This window comes from Ptychodera flava, chromosome 6, assembly GCF_041260155.1.
Source record: "Ptychodera flava strain L36383 chromosome 6, AS_Pfla_20210202, whole genome shotgun sequence".
Taxonomy (NCBI): domain Eukaryota; kingdom Metazoa; phylum Hemichordata; class Enteropneusta; family Ptychoderidae; genus Ptychodera; species Ptychodera flava.
This window is the reverse complement of record NC_091933.1, coordinates 44,998,036-45,022,385: the sequence shown is the minus strand read 5'-3', so window position 1 is coordinate 45,022,385 and position 24,350 is coordinate 44,998,036. Positions and strand designations below refer to the sequence as shown.

The 24,350-nt window shown below is 39.0% G+C and overlaps 2 protein-coding genes across 4 annotated transcripts in view; one reads left to right on the top strand and one right to left on the bottom strand.

Annotated features, from left to right (window-relative positions):
* Positions 1-20,908, top strand: part of LOC139135937 (neuromedin-U receptor 2-like) — a 101,916-nt gene extending 81,008 nt beyond the window's left edge. The window contains exons 1-2 of one of the 3 annotated variants that reach the window (XM_070703719.1): positions 12,191-12,328; positions 19,015-20,908. In XM_070703719.1, coding sequence (XP_070559820.1) covers positions 19,057-20,109 — 1,053 coding nt within the window. In that variant the 5' untranslated portion in view covers positions 12,191-12,328; positions 19,015-19,056 and the 3' untranslated portion in view covers positions 20,110-20,908. Of the gene's footprint in view, positions 1-12,190; positions 12,329-17,785; positions 17,946-19,014 lie in introns of those variants that run through there. The other 2 variants (XM_070703721.1, XM_070703720.1) reach the window with 2 other exon arrangements.
* LOC139135935 (ER degradation-enhancing alpha-mannosidase-like protein 1) overlaps positions 1-24,350 on the bottom strand; it is a 492,448-nt gene that overhangs the window by 329,946 nt on the left and 138,152 nt on the right. The gene's annotated exons all lie outside the window — the stretch shown is intronic.

The following is a 24,350-nucleotide window of genomic DNA, read 5'->3' as shown; positions in this document are numbered from 1 at the left end:
GCTGAGAAAGGAAGATTTGTGGGTCAATGAATAATCATCGGCCAAACGTGCAGCAACCTCTAATGTATCTGCCTTTGTTCATTGATAAATGTCTTGATGTCACTCCGAATGCACCTTTTAAATTCCTCAATCAAAACAAGCTGTCGTAATTTGTCATAATTCTGACTGACCTTTTCAGAAGAACACCAACGATCAAACAGTTGTTCTTTTGTTCGAGCAAATTCAACATAAGTTTGATCCTTCACCTTCTCACAATCCCTAAATTTCTGACGGTAAGCTTCAGGCACCAATCATAGCCCTTGAGAATTAATCCTTCACAGAATCATAATCTGAAGCCTGCTCTACTGACAATTGAATGTAAATTTCTCTGGCTTTACCCACCAAAGCACTCTGCAAAAGCATAGACCAGGACTCCTTAGGCCAATTCAGACTCTGAGCAATTTTCTCAAAATGAAGGAAATATTATCAACATCCTTTTCTTGGAAAGGGGGAACTAGCCTGAAATGCTTAGTGATGTCAAACTTGTCTGAAGGGAAGAATTTTCCTGACTGTCCAAGCTCTAAACGTTTCATTTCTAATCTTTCCTGCCTATCTTTCTCTCTCTGTCTTTCTTCCATTTCTAATTGCATTTGTATTTTTTCTTTTTCTAATGCCTGTCTCTCTTTTTCCATTGTAATTCTAGTTTCTTGATCTCCAAATTTGTCTGCATTTCTAATTCTAATTTTCTGAGTTCAGAGGTAGACTCGGGCTCATAATCTTTCAGGGTGGATTCCTCAAATTGGCCTAAATCAACTAGATGTTTGGCAATACGGTACTGTATTTCCCTCTTGCGCATAGATCTTTTGACTTCTACTTTAAGGAAATTGGCCAGTGCAATGAGGTCGTCTTTTCTGAGGGAATCAAATGTGTCCTGATCAAGGTCATCCATTTCCTCTGGTTTAAATTCCGCCATGATTAAATTTCGCTGAGTTCACAGTATACAGTAGTTTTGAAAAGGCTGTCAAAATGTTGTCAAACGGCTCAAAATATTCGTATCCCGGACAAGCCCCCAATTTGTTACGTGCAGAGAAAACGAACAAAAGGGTGAACTCAGCAGTTTCCGTTTAAACAAAATTTATTACGAAAACAAAACTAATTGCTAAGTTAGGGACAGAGTACAAGCTTTAAAAGTGTACAGACTACTTATCTCAGCTGGACGGCAAAGCTCCAGTCTCAGAGTTGTAACAGTCAGTTGGATGAATGAACAGTCCTTTGGCTTGCAGGCTTGAAGCTGCACAAAGACCACAGTATAAATCCAGCGTTGACAGTGAAGGTCTTGAAAAGTCTTGAGAATGACTACTGCTGGAGTTTAGTAACACACAAGAGACACGATCCCAAAAGTCTGACTGGAAGCTGAGCACGTCCCTTTTATAAAGGCATATAAGAACAATCTAGAACTTTTATTGACATGCTAATTACTGTTCTAAAATTATCTCTCTTACACAACTAATCAACTTTCCAGAACATTCCAAACATGACTAATTGAATTCAAGGTTGTGAGGTCATTAAGGGCAGTGACCTTGAGAATGTTCTAGACTAATTGAACTCAGGTCATGATGAGTGTGGGGGAAATGACCTACATAACATGCACAGCTATGCTTTTCGACCGCTTCGGCAATAAATTTGCAGACGTTATCTGTTTGACAGAACTAGTTTCTTGAACTGACACAATCGTGTTCTTCAATGCCCACGTGGATGCTTGCTGACGTACGCAATCTGTCTGATAGAACTAGTTTCTAGATTTGACAAACTATGTTCCTCGGCCCACGTATGCATTGATAACTTTGCCGTCGTAAACCATAGAAATAATTAATAAATTACATTGAAGTATAATAAGTATACAGGTTCGAAAACGTTGTGCTTCCTATGGAAAGTTTCGTGCCTGGATCTGTGCAGGTCGATTGATATATTAAATTTTAGAAATATACAATCATTGAACTCTAATTCTTATCATCTTCGACGTCGCTTTGTTTGTGCACTATTTTTCTTATTGTTATTATTTATGTCAGCCGCATGGCCGCTCGTGATTTGTCCCGTACCCTAAAATTGGAAAACAAAATGTTCTCACCTCGATGTATAAAGTCCTGGACAAAAATTACACTAGTTGCAAAATCATCCACCAGAATTCAGAGTGAATCTTTCATAGAAGACAAAGTTACGAAAAATTGTAGGCGCTTAAGACATGTATGACAAGAGAGTGTCAGTGAGATGACTTGGAATATCGGTCTTTGACGTCAAGTGCATGTTATGAAGGCCAGCTGTCACGGGCATTCAATGTCATTCTTGATTGACAAGCATAATCTTGTCACAAGGAGCTATTCAATTGCTCAGACGAAAATACCCCAGCTGCACCCTGCGAACTAATACAGCCATCGAAATGCAAGTTAGTCTTCTCGAATGATTTGAGCATTTAATAGACTCATTGTTAAATAGTTGTGGGTGTTCTATCAGAGTGTTTTACTAATAAGGGGAAGGCTGTACAAACTTTCAAAAACGTTGCCAACTATAATCGACCAATCAAGAGCATTTTCATGAGTTTACGATTTCTACATCTGATCAATTATGTTTCATATCGATCGACTTTGAAAGTGGAATTTTCAGGGAATTATAAATATAACCTCCAGATCCAATGATCACTTTGCATTTCCTTAGCTTTAGCCGTGACCTTGACCGGTTGGATCAATGTGTATTTTAGAGTATGCATTTAATGGTCAAGAAACACGAGCACGAATTACAATTAGCGTTACGCATGCCATTTGAAAGGTAGTATCGCTAAAAAGTCGGGCATGTGTGTTCGCATTATAAATCCCATAATAGATCACATTGTAGGTTTAATCTGTGCGGGGTTGGTACAACACCGAGCGTACTGACAGATGTCATCGACATGTCTGCCAGTTCCCTGTCGGTGTTGACAAAAGAGGAAAAATTATTCTTTACAGAAATGATCATCATCTGAAACAAGTTTCATCAATGTTGTCGCCTGTCTACAAGGTATCTATCGCCAATTATAAATTATTCAAATTGTTCCTTACTATAATGAAACGTTCCCATCAAGGGTTATTTTGTCAATGCAAAGTGCTGATAACATTCTGTACGCTACTATGACAATATTAGCCATACTATTGTTTGAGATTAAGGACGCGCACTAGTAGACACCTATTGCCTGGTCATGAGGGCTATAGCGCCCGTTTATTACCCCGAGGGGCCGTGTGTTATCAGAAACACATCGCTATTCCCCAAGGCCGTAGGTAACACACGGCCGCGAGGGGTAATAGCGAGCGCTATAGCCCGAATAAAGACCAGGCTATAGGTGTTTTATAACACACCACATGCTCATGTTGTATCGTTGTACAGATTTTAATGTGTTTTGATATTTTGCACCGCAACAATCCATTGTGACAAGTTTACTGGGCGATGTTTCCACAGCGGTTTCAGTTGTACGTGGTACCCCTTTCTTTCAAAAAATATTCTAAACATACCTAGCGACATCCTTAGTTGCACTTTAATCTTTTCCGTCGATGAGCTTTACAAGTTCCTACGCTGTTGGAATGTTGGAAAATGTTGGAAAATCTGTTTTAGAGAATGTGTCGTTACCTATCCCGGACGCACATCACGTTCCAGTCACCTGCCATTGTGGCAAAGCTGCAGACGACACCACGGTCATGTGACCGGGCACGTTTCCAAATTTGGTCAGAACTATTTCCCTAGGGAAATAGCTTTTCAAAAAATACCCTCTGACGTCACTTTTTTCGATCCGGTGGGGACTAGACGTATCTATTTTCTCGTCACGTGAGGTATTCTGGCGAATCGCGACACGGAATGAGCATGTGGCGTGTTATAACAGGAAATAATTGACGTGACATCATTAAACTGCATTATACTTACCACATTCTTTGCATGCATAATCAATAATGCTATCAACTTTAATTAATTTTGAGACAATCGGGATGGGGAAATGCCACTTCTCATTTCATTTTGATACAAACCGGCACGTTTTCTGATTTCTGTGAGTCATGCATATTAGAAGATACAAGTATGTGTACGGAACTATATTCACGAAAAATATTCGAAAGGTTGTGCGTAATATTAAAAATTAACAATTTGAAATTCCCCAATGATGAACATGCTTTCAGACCATCATCTCCTTTCAAATCTAAACAAAACTTTTGATTATTCTACCCTGAGGCTGCAATCAGCAGTGGAACTGTAACTATCGTTTTGAGTACGGATTCATCTCGGCACACGTGATCGTTAGTCTTTACATATTCCTTGATTGCATGACATAAACAGCATGGTAATTAGCAATCATTTATATCGTAGATGGTTCAAGTTTCGGTAATGGTCTTTGAAGAACAACTTCATGACGATAAAGTTGTCAATCGTGCCATTTATGCAATACCTATCGAATTTGTTGCAAGTCATTTAACCCACTCTTTAAGATATACTCGTAATGCATACGCCTGAAAATTGCATATGTTCCTTTCTAAAAGTTACAATGCACGTGTTGGTAAAACCTTTATGCAATGTTTAACATCACTGTGAGACAGGTATATGGTTTGCAACTTTTAGGATTGCGAACACAGCACGACTTGAAGTTTCAACGTTTATTAAATATTTATGGAGTTAAAATTTGAACAATTACTTCAGCTATCGTTTGAAATCCAATGGTGCAGGTCATTAGTAATCGTCGCATGGTTAATCTTTATTCACATGAAACCTGTCGAGGATCTTTTAATTGATGGTCATTTAGCAAGTACAGACTTGAATAAAAGAGCACAGGGACGAAGAGATAAGGAAATTAATCTCCGTGACGACGAGTCAGAGTGACGAGAATGAATTCAGGTGCTGCTAATCAGTTGCATTATGAATGCTTGTGTGATTTCACGTTGCACTATACGATCGCATCAAGGGCTTGTTCAGTCGAGCGCTGAGGCTATCTGCACTAAACGATTAGCTACACATAACACTGATACATCCGTTGAAATTCTTGATGCTGTACACACTGTATTCTCGGTTAGTCCGCACGTACCTTCGTCTGTGCCGCTGATATCTCGGGAATCGATGATCCAACGGGAACAACTTCGAATGTGAATAACATACAAAATAAACAAACAGAAAGACTTTCGCGGATCGGTTTGATGTTAACAAAGATGGACAGCTTCGAGACGACACGACAATTATATAAAATCTGGCTGTCGAAATAACACGCGAATGTCAGTACAAGCTTTAGAAAGACAGTGTAAGCAGATGGTATTTACACGACCACATATCCAAAACCAGATATGAACTGTAAATGCTCACGTGTTTCATAATATATTGAAGTTATGTGTAAATTTGAACCGTTGCCACATGTTTGCAACTTCATTGAAATTATTATGATCAACATAATGAACAATAATCACTGCCGATTAATTCTAAAAGGTCATGAAGTATACAAATATGTAATTGGCTGAAATAAAAATATTAAAGTTATTTGACTGCTCTTATTGTATCACCACTTTATATAGCAAGTGTAATTACCGTTGGCCAAGTCCTTCAAGCCATATATGCCGAGCTGTGAAAGCTCATTAGATATGCAAGCTATAAATTGGCTGACATGAAAATGTGAAATGACATCGATATTGTTTTAACCTAGTACCTGGTATAATCATCAATGTACATAGCATGTTTTGCCAACTTTGCAGTAAATCTCGGTATATATCCCTAATAAGCAAAGTTCATTAAATATATAAATTAGGAATTGGCTGAAGTAAAAATGCTTAATGATTGTCAATAATGTTGTATCATGGTATCTGTAATATGTGTAGCAAATTTTGTCAACTTTGGTCAAGTCAATTCAGATATATATCTCTAATTAGGAAAGATCATTAAATATGTAAATTAGGAATTGGCTGAAGAGAAAATGCTTAATGACTTTCAATAATGTTGTATTATAGTGTCTTTAATGTACATAGCAAGTTTCATCAATTTTGATCAAGTCAATTCAGATAAATATCCCTAATTAAGAAAATTCATTTAATATTCAAATTAGGTTTTGGCTGAAGTAAAAATGTCTTTTGACTTTCAATAATGTTATATCACAATATCTTTGATGTATCGAGCTAGTTTCAACAACTACATTCAAGTTAATTCAGATATATATCCCTAATTGGGAAAGTTCATCAAATATGCAAATTCAGAATTGGCTGAAGTAAAAATGCTTAATGACTTTCAAAAATGTTGTATCATAGTGGCTTCAATACATGTAGCAAGTTTCATCAACTTTGGTCCAGTCATTTTAAATATATATCCCTAATTAACAAAGTTCATGAAATATGCAAATTAGGAATTGGCTGAAGTTAAAACGCTTAATGACTTTCAATAATGTTAAATCATAGTATCTTTAATATACATACCAAGTTTGGTTAATTTTGATCGAGTCAAATCAGACATATATCCCTAGTTAGGAAAGTTCATTAAATATGCAAATTAGCATTTATCTTTCATGTCACCCCTTAATGGTTCCCACTGCTGATAATATCTTGGTGTGATCAACTTTTGTCAACATTTGTAGCAAATCTCATCAAATTGTGTGTAGTCCTTTTTAATGTATATCCGTTTTTTCTAAAATCATTAATTATGCAAATGAGCAAAAAGTATGCAAGCCACACCCACCAAAAACTAATCAGTTCTTGCCATTTACTAACTGAATATATGTACCAGATTTGATTCTGATCTGATGAGCCGTTTTTGAGATATCGGACCAACAGACAGACAGACAGACAGACACACAGACACACAGACAGACAGACAGACAGACAGACAGACAGACAGACATCGCTGCGACATATGCCCACGTGTGTAAACACGTGAGCAAATAAGGCCATGCCGTATAATTGAGGATACTGACAGGTTTTTTTGGGAAGACGATCCTGTTTGTTGCACGTTCCCATAAAAAAACAATGTCCGGTAGAAGTTACTAATATACCACAAATGTCGAGTAGAAGAGGCAGTTTTGTTGCATGACGTCATTGAAGTTGCTATTGATCGTGATCTCAAGGTCCTTTATTACCATTGTCTGCCTCTTTTTGCCTGTCCGTGGTTTTGGCATGTCAAGAGCCGTTAAAATTCTCACTGGAAGTGTGGCTTACAGACATTTTGAGGCAAAAGCTAGAACTGATTACATTTTTATGTGCATATCTATGTAGCTTGCATGCTAGTGGCCATGGGGGCACTGCTGCCGGCTATGTGTACATACGGTACTGTGGATAAACAGAAACATATATATATATATATTATATATATATATATATATATATATATATATATATATATATATATATATATATATATATATATATATATATATATATATATATATATCCTTCAGTTTACTCTTGTTCAACATGTTTTGTCATAATATGATCCAATATGGCTGCCATTTTAGACCATTACTTCTCAGAGCTTCTCCAAAGGATCCTGCTGCGTTTTGCAATCTTTCCTTTCCTCAGCCTTTTAATTTTTAAGAGGAACGCCTCTGTGTTCTCTACCATAAAATAGTATTGACATGACTCGTAGTTTTCTCCATATCATAGGTCTAGGAGCTTCAGAAGAAACTAGGAAAGTGGCGGCTTTTAAAGGTATAGCCTTGCGCAATAAATGCTATTCTGTCACATCGAATCATACATACGAAGCCCTGAACCAACTTTCGTGAAGGAGACAGAACAAAACTGACAGTAATTATGAAATAAAACATTAGAGTGTCAGCAGAACATCATAAATCTCTAACTGAACATTTTATCGTGTCATTAGCCATAAAACAATCATAGCCTCAACATGGTGACTAAGTAGTGTATCCAACGCGGTAAATATCTTTTGGGAGAAGTCTTAACACCAACATTGGAATAGTAGCTGACAAGAGTCCGCAACAGCGCAAGCATGTGTAGGGCCCTTGAGCAAGATGAGCGCACACATCTGTATAGCCATGCTTCTCCGTAATTGCTAATAATGCCACTTCATGAGATTATACGCATAGGAGTGTCCGGTTACATAAAACAGAATAATAAACTGTGCCTTGCATGACAAAGGAATGCATGCAAGTCCCCCTCGGGAAGTCTATATAGTTTCTACTTTCTGTCATTCTAGAAAATGGACTAGTTTTAAATTACTCCTCGACGACTTATACAATTTCCAAACCATTACACTGAAACGAAACCTCCGAGTACACTTTGTCAAAAATATGTTATTTAAAAGGCCTCTTTCCGTCCATCGTCGGTTGACCAATTATCGTTGTAAGTGGGTTTTTGTAAGTCACTTGTAGGCGATGAAACTGATAGCGGAAGTTTACCCAATTCAAAACACAAGCGGCAATTTCAGGACCAGAGGAACCGAGAGTGTGTATTGTCCGATAGCTGTCACTCTGCATTTATCGCCGGTGATGCATATTAACACAAGGATAGAAAATATAGCGCCGCTTTATACAGTGTGTATTTGTAAAAGTTATTACATACCTAAAACTTTACACCTTCCAGCAGACGTGAGTAATAAGGTCTCTCTCTCTCTCTCTCTCTCTCTCTCTCTCTCTCTCTCTCTCTCTCTCTCTCTCTCTCTCTCTCATCTCACACACACACACACATTCGTAAACTCACACAAAACTAACATAACGTGAAATTCATTCACATCACCCTTTATTCAACATACATAAACCCTATTCCTAAGCAATATTTTGTGCTTTGGGAGCTTGAAGCACAGACATTACATTAATTAGCTGTGCTGTACCATACTTCACGTTGCTACATGACCCATAGCAAGGATATTTCCAAGCATGCGAATGACCGGTGGAAGCTTGAAAGCAAGTTGCCATTGACAAGGCCATACCCTTCCAGGTACTGTGTAAAGTCTGACGGCGTCATGCTACAGCCATGTGCCACCTTGTCCAATGCCTGCCTGGCTTCAAGTGCGTATATAATAGGTAATCCTCTGTGGTGGCAGTGAGTTATGCACTGTAAATTGCTCTACCAGTTGTGACAACAATTTATTGAAAGGGTTGGCATTGCTAACTATTAATGGCTGATGATAATCCGAAATTGTCAGATTAAAATATTACCAAGTTGTCAATGACACAAGGTCAACAACAAACGGTCCCTGATATCATGATCCAAATTTCGATTGCGCTAGTCCGTACTTTCAACATCATTATGGCTTTCATCAGACCAAAGGTCATTTTGTAACAAAATCAACAGCTCCATCTTAAAACTACGACCGGTACGTTCACTAAAATTTGTAAATTAAAACCTTCATCGTCCACAGTAGAGCGCGTATTCAAACAATCTTTGCCTCACACGACACGCAGTCTGGATATGCAGCTTAACCATTCGTTTGTATAGGCCCCATTGAATGTGTTGCCTTAAAACATTTCAATATTTGCACTTTAAGGATAGCATGTGTAAAACACATGCACCTTCTGGCGATCGTTTTGGCTGATCATGATATGGTTGAATTGAACAACTTCGACATAAAAACGTTGATGGAGGATTGCGTCCAAATTTGTGAAAATAAGGCACGAAGTTTTTAGAATAGAACACAATACAGGGAAACACAAAAAAAATTGTGTATATGTAGACTATATGCCCATTAAAACTTGATCCAGCTGACTCGATTACACTCCCCGTCAAAGGTGAAGAGTATTTGGCTTTTCTAATGATGTATAATTCATACTTCCTGAATTGCAAATCGAAGGGATTGTTTTCAAAGGTCAAATGGGTGTCATACAAACGCGAATTTATCTATCTCTGCGGTTTATTGAGTGGAAAAGTTGCAGTGCGCCAGAGAAATAACGAGACATCATTACGCAAATTACTGAATTTCGAAATCACTCCGAAAATAATATTCCGACAATTTCCAAATGACCCTTTAACCGAGATGAACCGTCAGCTCACTGCGACTCTATCCACGTTAACCATCTGTTCGTCATAAACCTCTCATTAGAAAATCAAAGAAAGGCGATTTCAGGTTTGGCGGCCCCCTGTGAGCAGCCATTGGCGAATACGGCTGGCGTTGAGTTCCTTGTTGGGACTGAACATTAAGGAAGTGAATTCAGACCGTCAAAAGAAAGTACCATCCACATATTATTGTAATAAAAATCAAGAAAACCATGATGTTGAGTCTGACACAAAAATACCGGTCCGCTTTCGTTTTAATGGTCATGTTTGAGGTCATTCACATGGAGTATTCAACTCAATGTCAAGGGTAAAGGGGAAGCTATTACATAGAAGAACTCTGCTAAGCATCATAATGTGGCATTTAAGCTCCGTAACAAGCCTATCAAATGCAGGATGATTTTAAGCTACGATAATCTATGCCGGGCAAACCACGACTTTAGGCGACTGAACGGGAAAATTTGGACGGATTTAGCAGGTCAACTCTGCCCGCAAGACGAAATGTAGCTGCCACGTATTGCTGATCTTAACTGAATTGATTTTCCCGAATTACAGAGAGAAATTGGGATTTCCTACTGACGTAAGTCAAATTTGTCCGATTTGGTGCACATATCGGTGGAAAAACAAGCAGATGGGGCAAAATTGTATCTCGTTGCCATTGATACGGATTGTATGATGGTGTAAATAGCCTAGGAATACAGCTTTGATTGATTTCAACAGAGTTCAGTGTAAAATTCAAATTTCACCGGGCCGCTGTTTGGATCTTGGGAATTACAGATAATAGGGGAAACATACAGATACAAAAACGATAGCGCTGATTCTATCAAAAAAACGCACGGGCTGCGGTCAACTTGCCATTTGAATTCGCCTGTTTCCCTGACTACGCTTTTAAAAATATAACTACGTACGTAACGCAACTGTAACACACCTAGTTTTGTATTGCCAGTGTATCAGAGACAAAACTTAGCGTTTTTGTGCAATCATCTCAGTTCTCAAAATTGCTGACACATGAAATGTTAAAAGTTGCCATGGCTACCAGAATTGTGCTTATTAACGTAAATCGAGAGTAATCTGCCCAGCTCCTGCCGAGAGTCCATCTTCATGCTTGTTGCTACATGTTCGCTGGGTTTGCAAATGGGATGTTTGGGCCTAGCCGTTGGCACATAGAGACATAAGAATGGCTATTCATTTTTATGTTGAGGAATAAAGTCAAGATTTTCAGATCCATGGAAGACACGGTGCCCTTTCAAATGAACTATTTAAGCTAGAAAACAAGAATGAAATAAACTTTAATAATTTGTAAAAGCCTATGCTCTATTTGTGTTTCTGAGCTAGGACCATACTGTGCCTTGTAGTGGATCATTGTTGGTCGATAAGTTCACATGTACACCGCATTTGAGGCACACGGCTCCAAGTTTCTTCCACAACTCATGTAGTATCTGAGATAATTTTTCGGCTGAAGCGTCATCATCACGTTATACTGGCAGACAAACATATGCCTAAAACAACCAAACGGTAAACCGAAAATATCACGTTCTGCACAGAATTCACGACAATGTTGTCATCATTAACGCATAATACAGGCTGAAAATCGGACGAACATTAGTATGTCAATAATCAGGCATAGTGACACAGTGTCGGTTATTCGGTCAATGTGAGAAAAACTATCGTAAAAACATTGCTACTAGTCGTTCCCATATCCCGTAAAAGTCTATTCCCTTACGAGCTGGGGACCACTGGCTTATTGAAGAATAGGCAAACTACGTCAAGGCGGAAAATTAAGTGTACCCAACTCGGTCATACACTGGTGAAAATTAAACGGCGAGTGGCAAATTAATGAAACCAGGGAACTGTATCGGTCAATATCTTATGATTATTGTAACCAAAGTAATAAAGCAGTCAAATATTTGTTAAGTGTCTTTACATAGCTGCAGATGAATAAAATTTCTCCATTCAATTTTCCTCATTTGCAACCATAAATTGCCTTGAAACTAGGTTTCCCAGCATGAATACGTCTGCCAGAGAACATGGTTACTGCACGGACAGAAAATTGCGGACATATGTCGCTGAATTTTGATCTGCAACATACATGCCTGCCGTGGTAGCGAAGTTTTGATGCATCGACGTGGATGTTAATTATTTATGAGCTACTGCTGAATATTTAGTAGGCACTGCTGAATATTTAGTAGGCACTGCATCATTGCCATATATGTCATAGATGTAAGATACGCAAAGTCAGTAGAACTCATGCCGATAATGTAGTATTATCAGTCTCCACGTACCCATTCGCTCTCACTGGTATGTGTCTCTCCAAAGTCCCACTACCCTGACAAAGACTGTGGCCTTGAACATGACCAAAAGCCAGTAGCAAGGTAAGTTCAATAGGGTCTTTCATCCAGAAAAGTGAAATATGTCTCACTCTCGTTCTAAATGGTCGCCGACTTTTTCTATTCGGTTTTTTAATTGTTTTAATTTTCTTTGAGCACGACAAGGCTGGTGATTTTACAGATGTTTATTCTCCTGTTTCAGTTCATATGCTTTATATTGTGTATTTAGTATGAAGCAGCGACACATAAAGAACAACAGATATCACTTCAAATTTCTCGCGAGGCGTTGGTTTGTAATGTACATTTCCCTCAATAGGCAGCCTTTTATCGTCGTCGTCGATTTCACTGCGGCTGTTTCTTATGTCGATTCGCCAGATCTTGATGATGAGGTGGAGACGGATGGGAATCTCGGCTACGACGGATTTTGAAAAGCTACGATTCTGTTTTTTTCTGTCGCTCATTTAAACCAACAATCATGCGTGACATAAGTAAAGCTGAAACCATAACAAACAGTATAGCTGGTACACAAACGCGGTATAGTCATATCAATTGGTCTTTTAACAAACGCTTAATGAGTGCAGTGAGCCCGTACAACAAGTCAAGGCTGTCAGCATCCGTTACTGAATAGAAGCAGTCTTTCTCAAACTGCAACCGGACACGCTTAAGGGTGACCTAAAACGTTGGCCTTTTGACAAAATAATACACCCCTCCCCAAATAAAAAAATACAGTATAACTGCCCAGTAGGACATGGAAATGCATGTTTAAATATTTATGTATCGTGAGACGTTATTAATTGACTGATTGTAAAGGAATTGCTTGAAATATTTACACTGCTGTGTATCGATTTTACACTTCGTCAATTTACATGTCAAAGGAGCCACTAATTGTTGGGAAGACACTGCCTGCATCCTGTTAAACGTAAGAACAAGGAATGAATCATGTAATTCGAAAAAGATCAAGTAGATGCTTATCAAGAGTAGGAAAGGACGGCAATTTCGGAGATCAACCATAATTCAAAGGCGAAAAAACTTCTCTTTCTACCCTCTATCGCTCCTTTCAAGATTAACATCAAATGAAAGCATGTTCCATTGACGCTATACCTTGAGTCTGAAAAAACAGTTAATCGCTTAATGGCATACAATTCAATATTTGAAGCATGTAGGAGAGACCTTTGATTATAAAATACAAGGAAGCGCTGACCCTCATACTGATCCATACTCCGGCTGATACACAGTAAATACGCTCTGACAAAAGATTGTCATAGACAAAGACATTTTAGTTACCATCGCGAATATTGCTGTGTTCACTGATGTCAAAGGAATAACACAGGACTGTTTAATTCTTTTCAGAACCATATTGTTGTTAATAAGTGCTAGCTCAGATCTATGCTAGCCGCGCTCGTCGATTGAATTTTATGGGTGGAGTTGCATGAATATCAAAATTGACTAGATACATTGACAGTGTTGCGAAAAATAAGTTACATCATTTCTCGTCGAACAATGAAACACATTTAATGCTCACAAAATATAAAACTGTAATTTATGAAATTTAATTTATTTGTTGATATGTATCGAGTAGAAATGCTAGACACCGTTCCTAAACACGACGACAAGCAGGAAACATAGTGTATATACCGTATTTAAGCCTGAACAGCTGTACACCGATCCTTCGACTAATGTTTGCACAACCACACCGTCAACTTTGCTGTATATTTAATTCACCTTCTCGTATTGGCCACATTACCAGGAATACGTCCATATCTTACGATGCAGTAGAGGTACTAATTGCATAAATTTGCGAATTTCTATCTCTCGAATAATTTCGTGTGTGCTTCCATTTTAATCTCAAAACGTGTGCCTTCATCGAGAATTACTGTATTTTGTTTAATCCTGCACAAGCGGCTCGAGGCGTCTTTCTGACCATGCGCACTACGCACATTTTCTACATAGTGTGCATACACTAGGGCAGGATCATACGGAATAAACAAATAAATTGTTTTAACGAGTCAACTGAGTTATATACTTTATGTAGAGAGTGATATTTTTTACACTTATTTACAACTGGTTAACCTAGATATAAAATGCACCTGCTTGAAAATTATATCGTCAAAATATTTTAAGATTTTCCTCGACGAGATCATTGTTGCTATCATTGCAAACTCTGGGTGACAGCTAGATCCCAATTATATCCATTTTCTGTCGCAATGAAGCTCCAATTCTAAAATTGCAAAAGAAATTCTTTGTTAACAGCTCCATTTCAAACCAGTCATTTTCTGCTGTAAAATTGGAAGATTCCGATTCTGAGTCATGCAGTTATTCGTCTGTACATTGCACTGACTAAAAATTATTTGGTCAGCTGAGAGAAAATCATACACGCGACGGAAACGCAAAACTTTGAAAGTATTCGGCAATCGTATTAAACACGAGCGTGTCTCAACATCATGAAGTCTGGTCGTATCCATTACAATTTCAAACCGTAAATCATGAAGTTGGTAAATATCTAGTGCCAAAATTACACATATGCGATAGAAGAGAGCATAAACATTTACCTCGCGAACTGGCGCTACTGCAAGGGCCTATAGGGGTATGCTTTCCCTGGTGAAATCGCCGCAGTGACACGAAATACCGTCACAAAACATAAATGTAAGTGTGAACAGAACACATCCTGGAGCAGATAAATGTGCTGGATTTATACTCAGTCAGTCGCGGTACGGTTTGAATAAACCAAAAACCTGATGAAATGTTCGCTTTGACTGTGACGGAGAGCGGAGTAGACGGGACTTGGCTACACCATTAATTACATGTACCTGAATCACTGCATTTATTCATTGCCGTCACCATCTTGCCGTCACCATTACTCGTGTGATTTATGTGGCGTGTACACCAATACACTGAAGCAGCTTAGGCTGGTGTAACAATGTTTCAGAGTTGACTTGCTCACAGCTCTTGCATCATATAATGTTCACGTACCCTGTACACCCGATTGACGGGAATAAACTCTCCACCTAACGGTAAAGAGCTAAAATACCGGTGCCAAGTTTTTTTTTACCTAGCATAATCCGCTGAACCCATAATTTCAAGCGCGATCTCCCCAGTATCCATAACAGTTCATGAGAATGCGCTGGTACCTATGAATGGTCGTTTCATCCATTGTTTTGTCCGTGTCGGCGTTTGCGTAGTACGTGCCGTCAGTATGGAGGGACCGTTGGTTGAGTAAAGAACCTCTATCGAATGGCATGGTAGTAATGTAGCTATCAAAGGCACACGTTTAGTTTATTTGAACGTTCTGACTTTATAGGTAGCTGTTCTTTGAATTGCAACGAACGGGTAAACGAGCCGTACAAAAGCGTAGGCCCAACTATTAAAGTCAACGACGACGATGGCTGATTGCAGTATTTCATTAAAACTGACGAAGTTCTAGCAAGGAATGTGAAGTATTTGTATTCTGTTCACTGCGAAACCTGGATTCTATTTTTGGTTCTTACAGTAATACATGCTACCTACTTGGTCAAAATAACGACACCGATGAACCCGTCAATGTGCGTGTATTTAAATTGTGGGTTGTCTGTGTAACCTGTTGACACCAAGACAACATAGCCTGTTCCAAAAATATCCACTTAATGTGTATACAAATAACTACCTTGTCCCCGTAGTTGCTAACTATAATCTTCTACTTCTTAACAAGCTTGTTTTTGATTTCTAATCTAAAGACATCAATTTTCGAGCTACTCTTGATATGTAGGTCATTCAAACGAAACCTTTCACCAATAGCTGTGTTTCAACTTTGCTAGTTCATCGGTGCAGCTCATGGTATGTCTTCTCCACAGGGGCAAGTTTAACTTTCATAACATTCGCCCTGTAACAGCATGTGCGGGCATGCGTTTCCCACGACTAAGAGTCGAACGCCTCATACACGTCACGCGAAAACGAACGGCATCATGGTGCAATATCCTGAATAAGTTTTGCAAGTAGACGTTATTCTGTTGAAGTTTCATTACTGGTTTTTGGAAAACAGAGCTAACCATTGACAAATGACAGGAACCAACCGTGACACTGACTTCAGTTCAAGTATTCTCGTTCACAACTGCCAAATTCAATAAAGAACATTTTTCAGTGCTCTGTTATTTGGTCTACGCTTCGAACTCAGCGACTGACCCACGACAGCACTCTGTGTTTGTAACCTGAAAAAATCACGGACTGCCCGTGTACCTTGGTGCTTGTGGCCCGTGCATGACGCTTGCAGATTCATCGGGTGCTGATTCGTCTGAGATATCATGCTGTTCGGAACGGGGGAAGAGAGCGTTTCATTAAGTATAAAGAGTGATGTACCTACCGTTACTATAATGGACGCATGTTTGTGAATTGGCACTCTGTGGGACCCAAACATTGTATTTCGCCTCAACGTATGTACCTTATATATTTATCAACATCGCTCTGTCTCGTGATTGTGACTTGAAGGTGCATAAAACTTAAGTTACATATATCATAGCTTAATTGAAACTTGCAGTTGTAAGTGTATATATATATATATATATATATATATATATATATATATATATATATATATATATATTATAATGTATCATACGTTTGTTGATGAGATTACGCTAATGTGTATGGTTATATTGGTCTGTTTATCGCTCGGTCAGATGTGTACACATACGTATTAAACTTCACTCGGTCTTTATAGAGTGTTCATCACATGGATATTGTTTAGAACTCACAATCAACAGACACATGCGAGTCTTAGGGTACAGGTTACAGTGTTCCTCACTACTGTTCTCGCTAAACGCAGTATGGATTGCCATGAGTTGGTTGTTGCCTGACTTAAATCAAACGGCATGGAATCCACGGCTAAGCCAAAAGTACATGAAATTGAGCAATGGGCTAAAGTATCTGTATGTTTGTAGTAAATATTTTCTACTTGATGTAAATAAAAGTAATAGCTCGATTCACTGGAGTTTTTTCTTTGGTCGATCATATATTGTTCCATGTAAAGTTCTTTAGTTCTCTTTTGTTCTTGAATACATTTTGTCTGTGTCTGAGTCGAGTTGTATTCTGGATTTTGCTGCTAATCACACTCGGGTGCTGTCGTCGAAAGCACGCATGGACATTGCCCACAACAAGAGCCTAACATCCTGTACGCTTGGGTTGCGGAAAACGAAAATATTCATCGTGTGTGTTCAGGGGGGCATTCTCTTGGAGCGGCAGAATTTTTATATACGTTGTACGAGGAAAGGGAAATGTGAAAGGGAAGTGGAATAGTAACAACTTTGGTGGTGACATTGAACTTTGGTTGCCGGACAACTATCAATTACGTGTAGAAAAGACCAGAGGCCAACGCAGTATTGGCATGGAAATGGCAGCTGTGGAGTCTCTTACGAACAGTTGCCACGCCAACCAATGATAGTGGTTTGACCAATCGGTCAGTCTGCGATAAGGCTATTCATAAAGACTGATTCAGAGTGGCTTAGCACTAAATCATCGATTTCCACTTCTCATCTAGAGGTGATCGCCTCCCTAGTTTTCCTATTGGTCATTGGTTGACCTGCCTAGTCTAAAGACCACTGAACTGACTGGAGCCCAGTCAGTTTTTGTTCACACAAGTCGTGTGACAGCACAGACTGAGGGTACGTTTTTTTGCAGCGATCGGCGACAATAAGTGAGTACACATGAATCTCAGACACTTTTGGAGTCTTCATTTATAGTTTGAAACTAACATGAAGCATTTGCCGATATCATATTTATAGGTTTTCGCTGTGAACCATGGGGTCTAGCCCCAAACGAGTAGCTCGCGTTCCTCTGTAACGAAATTCAAGGATATTGCCGCGTTTTAACTTGCACTTCAATGTCTGCCACACGGAATGTATTATACGTTGCATTACCTAGGAACTTCTCTGACACGCATGGTAAGAGATGTCGGTCCTCTTAGTAAAGCTTAATTCAAAAAGTGATGAATCACCTTGGTTACCTAATCTGTAGGTTCAGACAGAAGTTCTTCTTTAGTTTGAAAGATCAGAATCGAGAGATGCCGATAATTAGGCTTGTTATGGGATAGGCACTGCGGGGCATGGTCGAGTTGTTAAACACCCAAAAGATAGAGGAAGAGTCATCTCAGCGATGATAGATCCAGGCATCAGTCACTGACCTATCTGATTCTAGAAGAGAAAAGGCGAGTTGTATTACAAAGGCGGGCTGTGTGTATACCGTGGTTGTTGCTTTGTTGGTAGCTTTACTATGCGAATGTTTACTTTACTCGTTGAATATTGGTTTATATCGCACACAGGAGGGGCAAACGTGATACTCATTTGTGCTTTTTGTAAAGGCATGATCGCAGTTGGCACAACTGAATGACCACGACTTTCTTTGATTTATTATCATACATGCGTACTTGAGATACCAGCGTTGCAAAGGTGCGCCACCGTAGCTATGGCTTGATCGCACCAAACTGAAGTGTGTTTGGGGAATGTTATGTGCCCGCCATACTCGACCAAACACTGCATTAATTGTAAAGGATGGTCTTATCACGTTAAAGTGGTTTACATACATGGAAGCTGTCACCAACAGATGACACCCTGACAAAAGTGACTAATAACATGTAAATGATTTTAACCGTTTCACAATTTGGAAACCTGACGCTCGCCATATGCACACCCCATTAGTACGGTTCCGTTCCTTTTTTCTACCTTGTGTGGACTAGACTGACATCACCTCTTTTTCATCTCTTGCAGTTATGCTTCTGCTCTTCTAGAATTTACGAGGCGCAAAAAACCATGGAAGACCAGGAGGACGTAATGACGACCGAAGCAGCAGTGACTGGAATTTTTAATGACACCGACAAGAGTGAAAATGACACTTTGTTTTATCCCAAGCATTACATGTGGGACAACAAACCACTGGCACCTCCACTGCTGACACTGCTGTGGTCGACTTTGATGATCGTTGGAGTTTTGGGAAATCTGGGATTTATTTACGTCCGAGCCCGGGTTCCGTACATGCGAACTTTGACCAACTACTACCTGGTCAATCTAGGAATTGCCGATACTATCTATCTTCTCGCTCAGGTGCCGGGAGAAATACGTAACCTGTATCACGATGATGCTAACAGCTTGTGGGCTATTGAAAGTTATTGCCTTGTGATGAATACAATTTCGTATCCTTGTCAGTACGCGTCTTTGTTTACCATCACAGTTATCGCCTTCGAGCGATATTTCGCCATATGCCAGCCGTTTAAGATGAGCGGTGTCTACAATACCAAGTCGCGAGCTTTGAAGTTCATTGCGTTGACCTGGGTGATGGGCATACTGGTTTCCCTACCGTTCTTTTTCACCTGTGGACCCACCACCAATGCACTACTGTCGGCACTGCTTGTGGTCCGCCTCGCCACCTTTGCCCCCTGCATGCTCATTGTTGCCGTTCTCTACATCCTGATCGGCATTCAACTCAACAAGCGGACAAGCAAACCTGGTGGCAAAGACGAACAGGTTCGCAAGGAGAGAAAACAAGTGGTCCGAATGCTTGTGGTGACGGCGGCTGTCTTCTTCATATGCCTCACACCTTATCAGGTTTACGCATTGTACATGTCATTTGTGGTGATGAAAAAGGCTCCCATCGTACCTTTCAATGTAGGCTTGATGTTTTTCAGCGTCAATAAGACTCTCATTTTCTTGAATTCGGCTGCGAACCCTGCTATCTACAACGCGCTGAGTTCAAAATACAGAGTGGCATTCAAAGAAGCGTTCGGTCCGCTGTGCTTTTGCTTGAAGTCCCCTCCAAAACACAAATACTACTACGACAACACCAACCATACCGTGGTCACCATGTGAAAAATGACACCTGTATGGCAAGAAGGGAATGTTGAAATACGGGGGGCATCACTTAAGAAGCGCGCACAAGCGAAAGAAACTGTACTGTAAGCCCTGTGAAGGACGTGATTAAAATACACAGGTAGATATGACATGACAACAATGCGAACACAGCGGGATGTCTGTGGGCCACGTACAGCTATAAAAACTCAGAATTTATTACCAGAGTATTCATTGGTTTCCTTTCCTTTGGACTTAAAATAAGATCTTCGTCATCGGGGTTAACATATCGAATTCCTCCTGCGGAAGCCCTGCCTAGGAATTTTCTACGGCAGATCGAAATATGAATCAACGATGGTTTCTGCCAGTGACATCATATCGCGCTGTCAACAATCCATATGGCATAGACACATTGGCAGGTCTTCACTACCGTCCACAGCAACGCACTCAACAGATTTGCGTGTCATAAGGTGACAGTAATAGAGTGGGCTATAATTCTAACCTCTTTCTTTTCAGAACGTTATCGAGATGCATGATTGACATGCGCTTAAAACGTGGACAGTGACCCTAGAGACAGCATGTGAACCACCGAGTAGATACTTGTAACATGACGGCCCTGGGAGTCCAGGGTCTGTGGTCGGAACCGCCATCTTTAAACTATTGTGAACAAAATGTCAAAAAAGAGATATAAACATAGTTTAGAATTTAGACAAGCTAGGACATCTGGCTTAGCATATTCATAGGGCTGATAGAAGTATGTTCCTTTTAACCTAACTAAATGAAATATTGAAAGTGGTTATATTGAATGTTGAAAGTTTGACTTTTTCGTAATCATTAACGTATGTAAAGTGTGGTGTAGCAATGCAACGGACAATTTTACTGTAAAAATAAGACATTATTTCTTGATATCGACATAGAATGTTTTATAAAGTATTAGTGAAACATTTAGAAAATGTGGTGACACAAAGATGTATGTATATGTATATATATATATATTATATATATATTTCACTTAATACATGTGCATATTTTCACCTATATTGCTTATATATAAATATATATATATATATATTATATATATATATATATATATATATATATATATATATATATATATATATATAATTTCTAACGTGTCAGAAGTCAGGTACAGATTATAGAGATTATGAACAATTCCTTTGATGTTTTTTTAGATGTATTTGAATAATCCTGAGAATTTTACACCCAAGAATGTCGTAAATTTAGGCAGGGATTTATTGAAAAGGCAATTGGTAAAAGTTGATTATTGGAAAGTCGAGACTCTGCACAGTTTTAAAATCGCGTCGAGGGATGTACAGAGCATTTACAGCGCCGGCCGACATTTGCACAAAGTCCAGAACACATTGTCGGATCTTAACCTTTTCACGTTTTAACTTTAATAATTGCAAACCGCGTCGAGACAATATGAAATGTGTGCGTCAGCGATCATGAGAAGTAGAATCACCATTCACACGTCTTGAAGGTTTTAATGACGTAATAGGTCATTCTTCGCGAAATATTCTCTGAAGACACTCGCACCTGGCAAATCAGGTCCTTCGGGAAAACGTAGGCTGCATTCAATCGCCAATCAACTTTATACCGGGATATAAAAAAAACCACTATTCTTATTTCCATAAACCTCAGTTTCATGTTACATTCGGTAAAAGTGAGTTGATTTAAACTAGTAGTAAGCTGGTTAGAGCAGGCACTTTTTGTGAGGTATCGCAAAATCGAGTTTTACAATTTTATGCAGTCGAAAGGTGATGTATTTGGAAGTTTAGAACTGTGTAAAATGTTCAGGTGATCAATTACGTGTGTGGCATCAAGTTTATGTACATAGTCAAAAATGCTGGTAGTAGATTTTGACAATAACATGCAGTTCCTGCCACATTGAGATTTTGCCATGCAGCAGTTGTAGCTGTAACAGTCACACCTTCTAAATGTAGTGTACAGACTGTTAAAATGAGGGAACAAACACGTGACCAATGTTATCTCTCCTGATGACCCCATTCGTGCACACAAATACAGTGACCCAAAAAAAGCCGTTTTATCAAAAGGATTTTCAAGAGCAGTCGGTGTGTAATTAGCGGAACCTAAATATGTATACTGTTGCGTCCAGCCGTTTTCCGATCATAGCAACGGGGCTTGGTCCCGCCGGGCGTGGAGTATTTCGCGCTAATATGGGAGAAATAGGACAGCCCACTCGTTGAATTTAATGCCCAGGGCAAATTACCACTTAAAATGTCTGTAGGATTAGAAATACAGCTGCTGTCGCCACACTTGCAGGCACTCGTTGCTACAAAGATGTTTCTCTGAGTGTCTAGTCGATGATGATCTGCACACTGGTTAGCTGTGTACAATTCGCAAACCTAATTATTCGAGGAACCAGTGAAAATAATATCCAAATGTGAATTTCACCCCCAAAAGGGAATCTACTCGGCAACTATTGAAGGAATCTATACGATTCTAATGGGACGTGAGAAATTACATGCACTGTTCAATATGGATGGAGGGGTAACATAAATATCAAAACTGTTATGCGATATGCGCAATATGTGAGAAACTTTTCATATTCGCCGTGGATTTAGGGATTCCTGAGGGGTTTTGAAATTTTACCCTTATTCATCAAAAAAGTAACATTTCAGTGGAGTCCAGCGTTTGAATGTCATTCAGATGGTTAGACCACTGAGTATGGGTACTACAATACTTTTTTGTCAGGTAGCTTCTCTACTTCCATTATGAAATGGCTATTTCCGAGTGGGCTGCCAGTAGATGTTTTACTTTTGCTGAATAAACAGACTTGAGACAGGATATCGGTAATGTCAGATAGCAGAATTGCAGACACACAGACATGGGTAAACAACAGAATGAAAAGAGGTACATCCCCATAGAACACAGGGATGGCGGCCATTTTGAATTTCAAACATCGGTAAATGTCAGCTTCTCTGGTACTAAAGTTTGCAAGGTGGTCCCTGATTTTTTATCATCTATTTGGAGAGAACAATTGAAAGTTTCTTTGGGAAAAGTTTTAGCAAAGGACTAGTATTTTGACTTTCGAGTTGCATACTACCAAAAGGCGCATTTCGCTGTAATTTTTTACGTATTTGCCAGAATTCTGTTGTGTTTGTAAAAAATTAAATTTCCTGAAATCGTGCGGAAATGTCTTGTGTTAATTAAGATATAGTATGCCAGTATTTGATTTTCGATGTTATTATCAAAATCTGAATTCTCGTCCGACTAAAATTCACACGTCAACAGGAGGAGTGCATATTGTGTGTACAACATTGAGTTGGTAAAGGCTAATATTTTTTTTTATTTTTAACGTACTTAATGGGTAATACTATGAGATAATACTTGTTTTAAAACAAATAAATACTGGAAATATACTCAAAAGTTAATACCTGTGTAATAGGTAATTTAATATAATCATGAGGAAATTTGTGTATATTTTATTATCATAGATCACAGTACGCCGGCAGCAATGTAGGAATTCCATAAATGTGTTTTGTAAAAGTGTACTTCAAAAGATAATGTTTCAGTGTACTTCGTATTTGCTATTTATGCAGAGTTTGTGAATTAAGCAAATCTGCGATGATCGAACTGAAAAAAAATCGAACTGACTCGGACATCAGTGCCTGTTTGACAAAAAAGAGGTGGTTTGACGCTGACGACCTAACAAATATTGACTGGACTGTAGCAAGATAAATCATGCAACGGAAGGTTTCTACATAACAGATATATAAAGAAATCCATAATGCGTTTTGTATTTTGTTGTTCATGTGATCATTTGGCTGGTAGATCATGTCTAATATTTGACTCACCATGTGGGAACTATTCTAATGGGTATAAATTTTGTGTACTTTCGACAATTAGCTGTGTATCATATATTAGTAGATACTGTGAAATAAATTGTTTAAATATTCCAAAGATGAAGTGTCATATTGATTACTAAACTATGTGGGAAGGTGAACGTGCAGTCGTTTGGAAATCAAAGGGCAACAGTTTCATGTTCCTGCTTTCGGACTACTGATCAAAACTCCGTTAAATGGAAAATTTAATTTTGTATGCAGCGGCATGAAACCTTGACCAGGTGACCCTCAATCGCCGAGTTTCACTCTCTCTTTCGAGGGTAGAGTTTCCCTTTTGCTGGAACCATATTTTATGAAATGCAAATAACATTTTAGTCTTCAGTATTACCCAGGCATTTTAGCCTGGCTCCTGGGCGTGGGCAAGAAGCAGCCTAA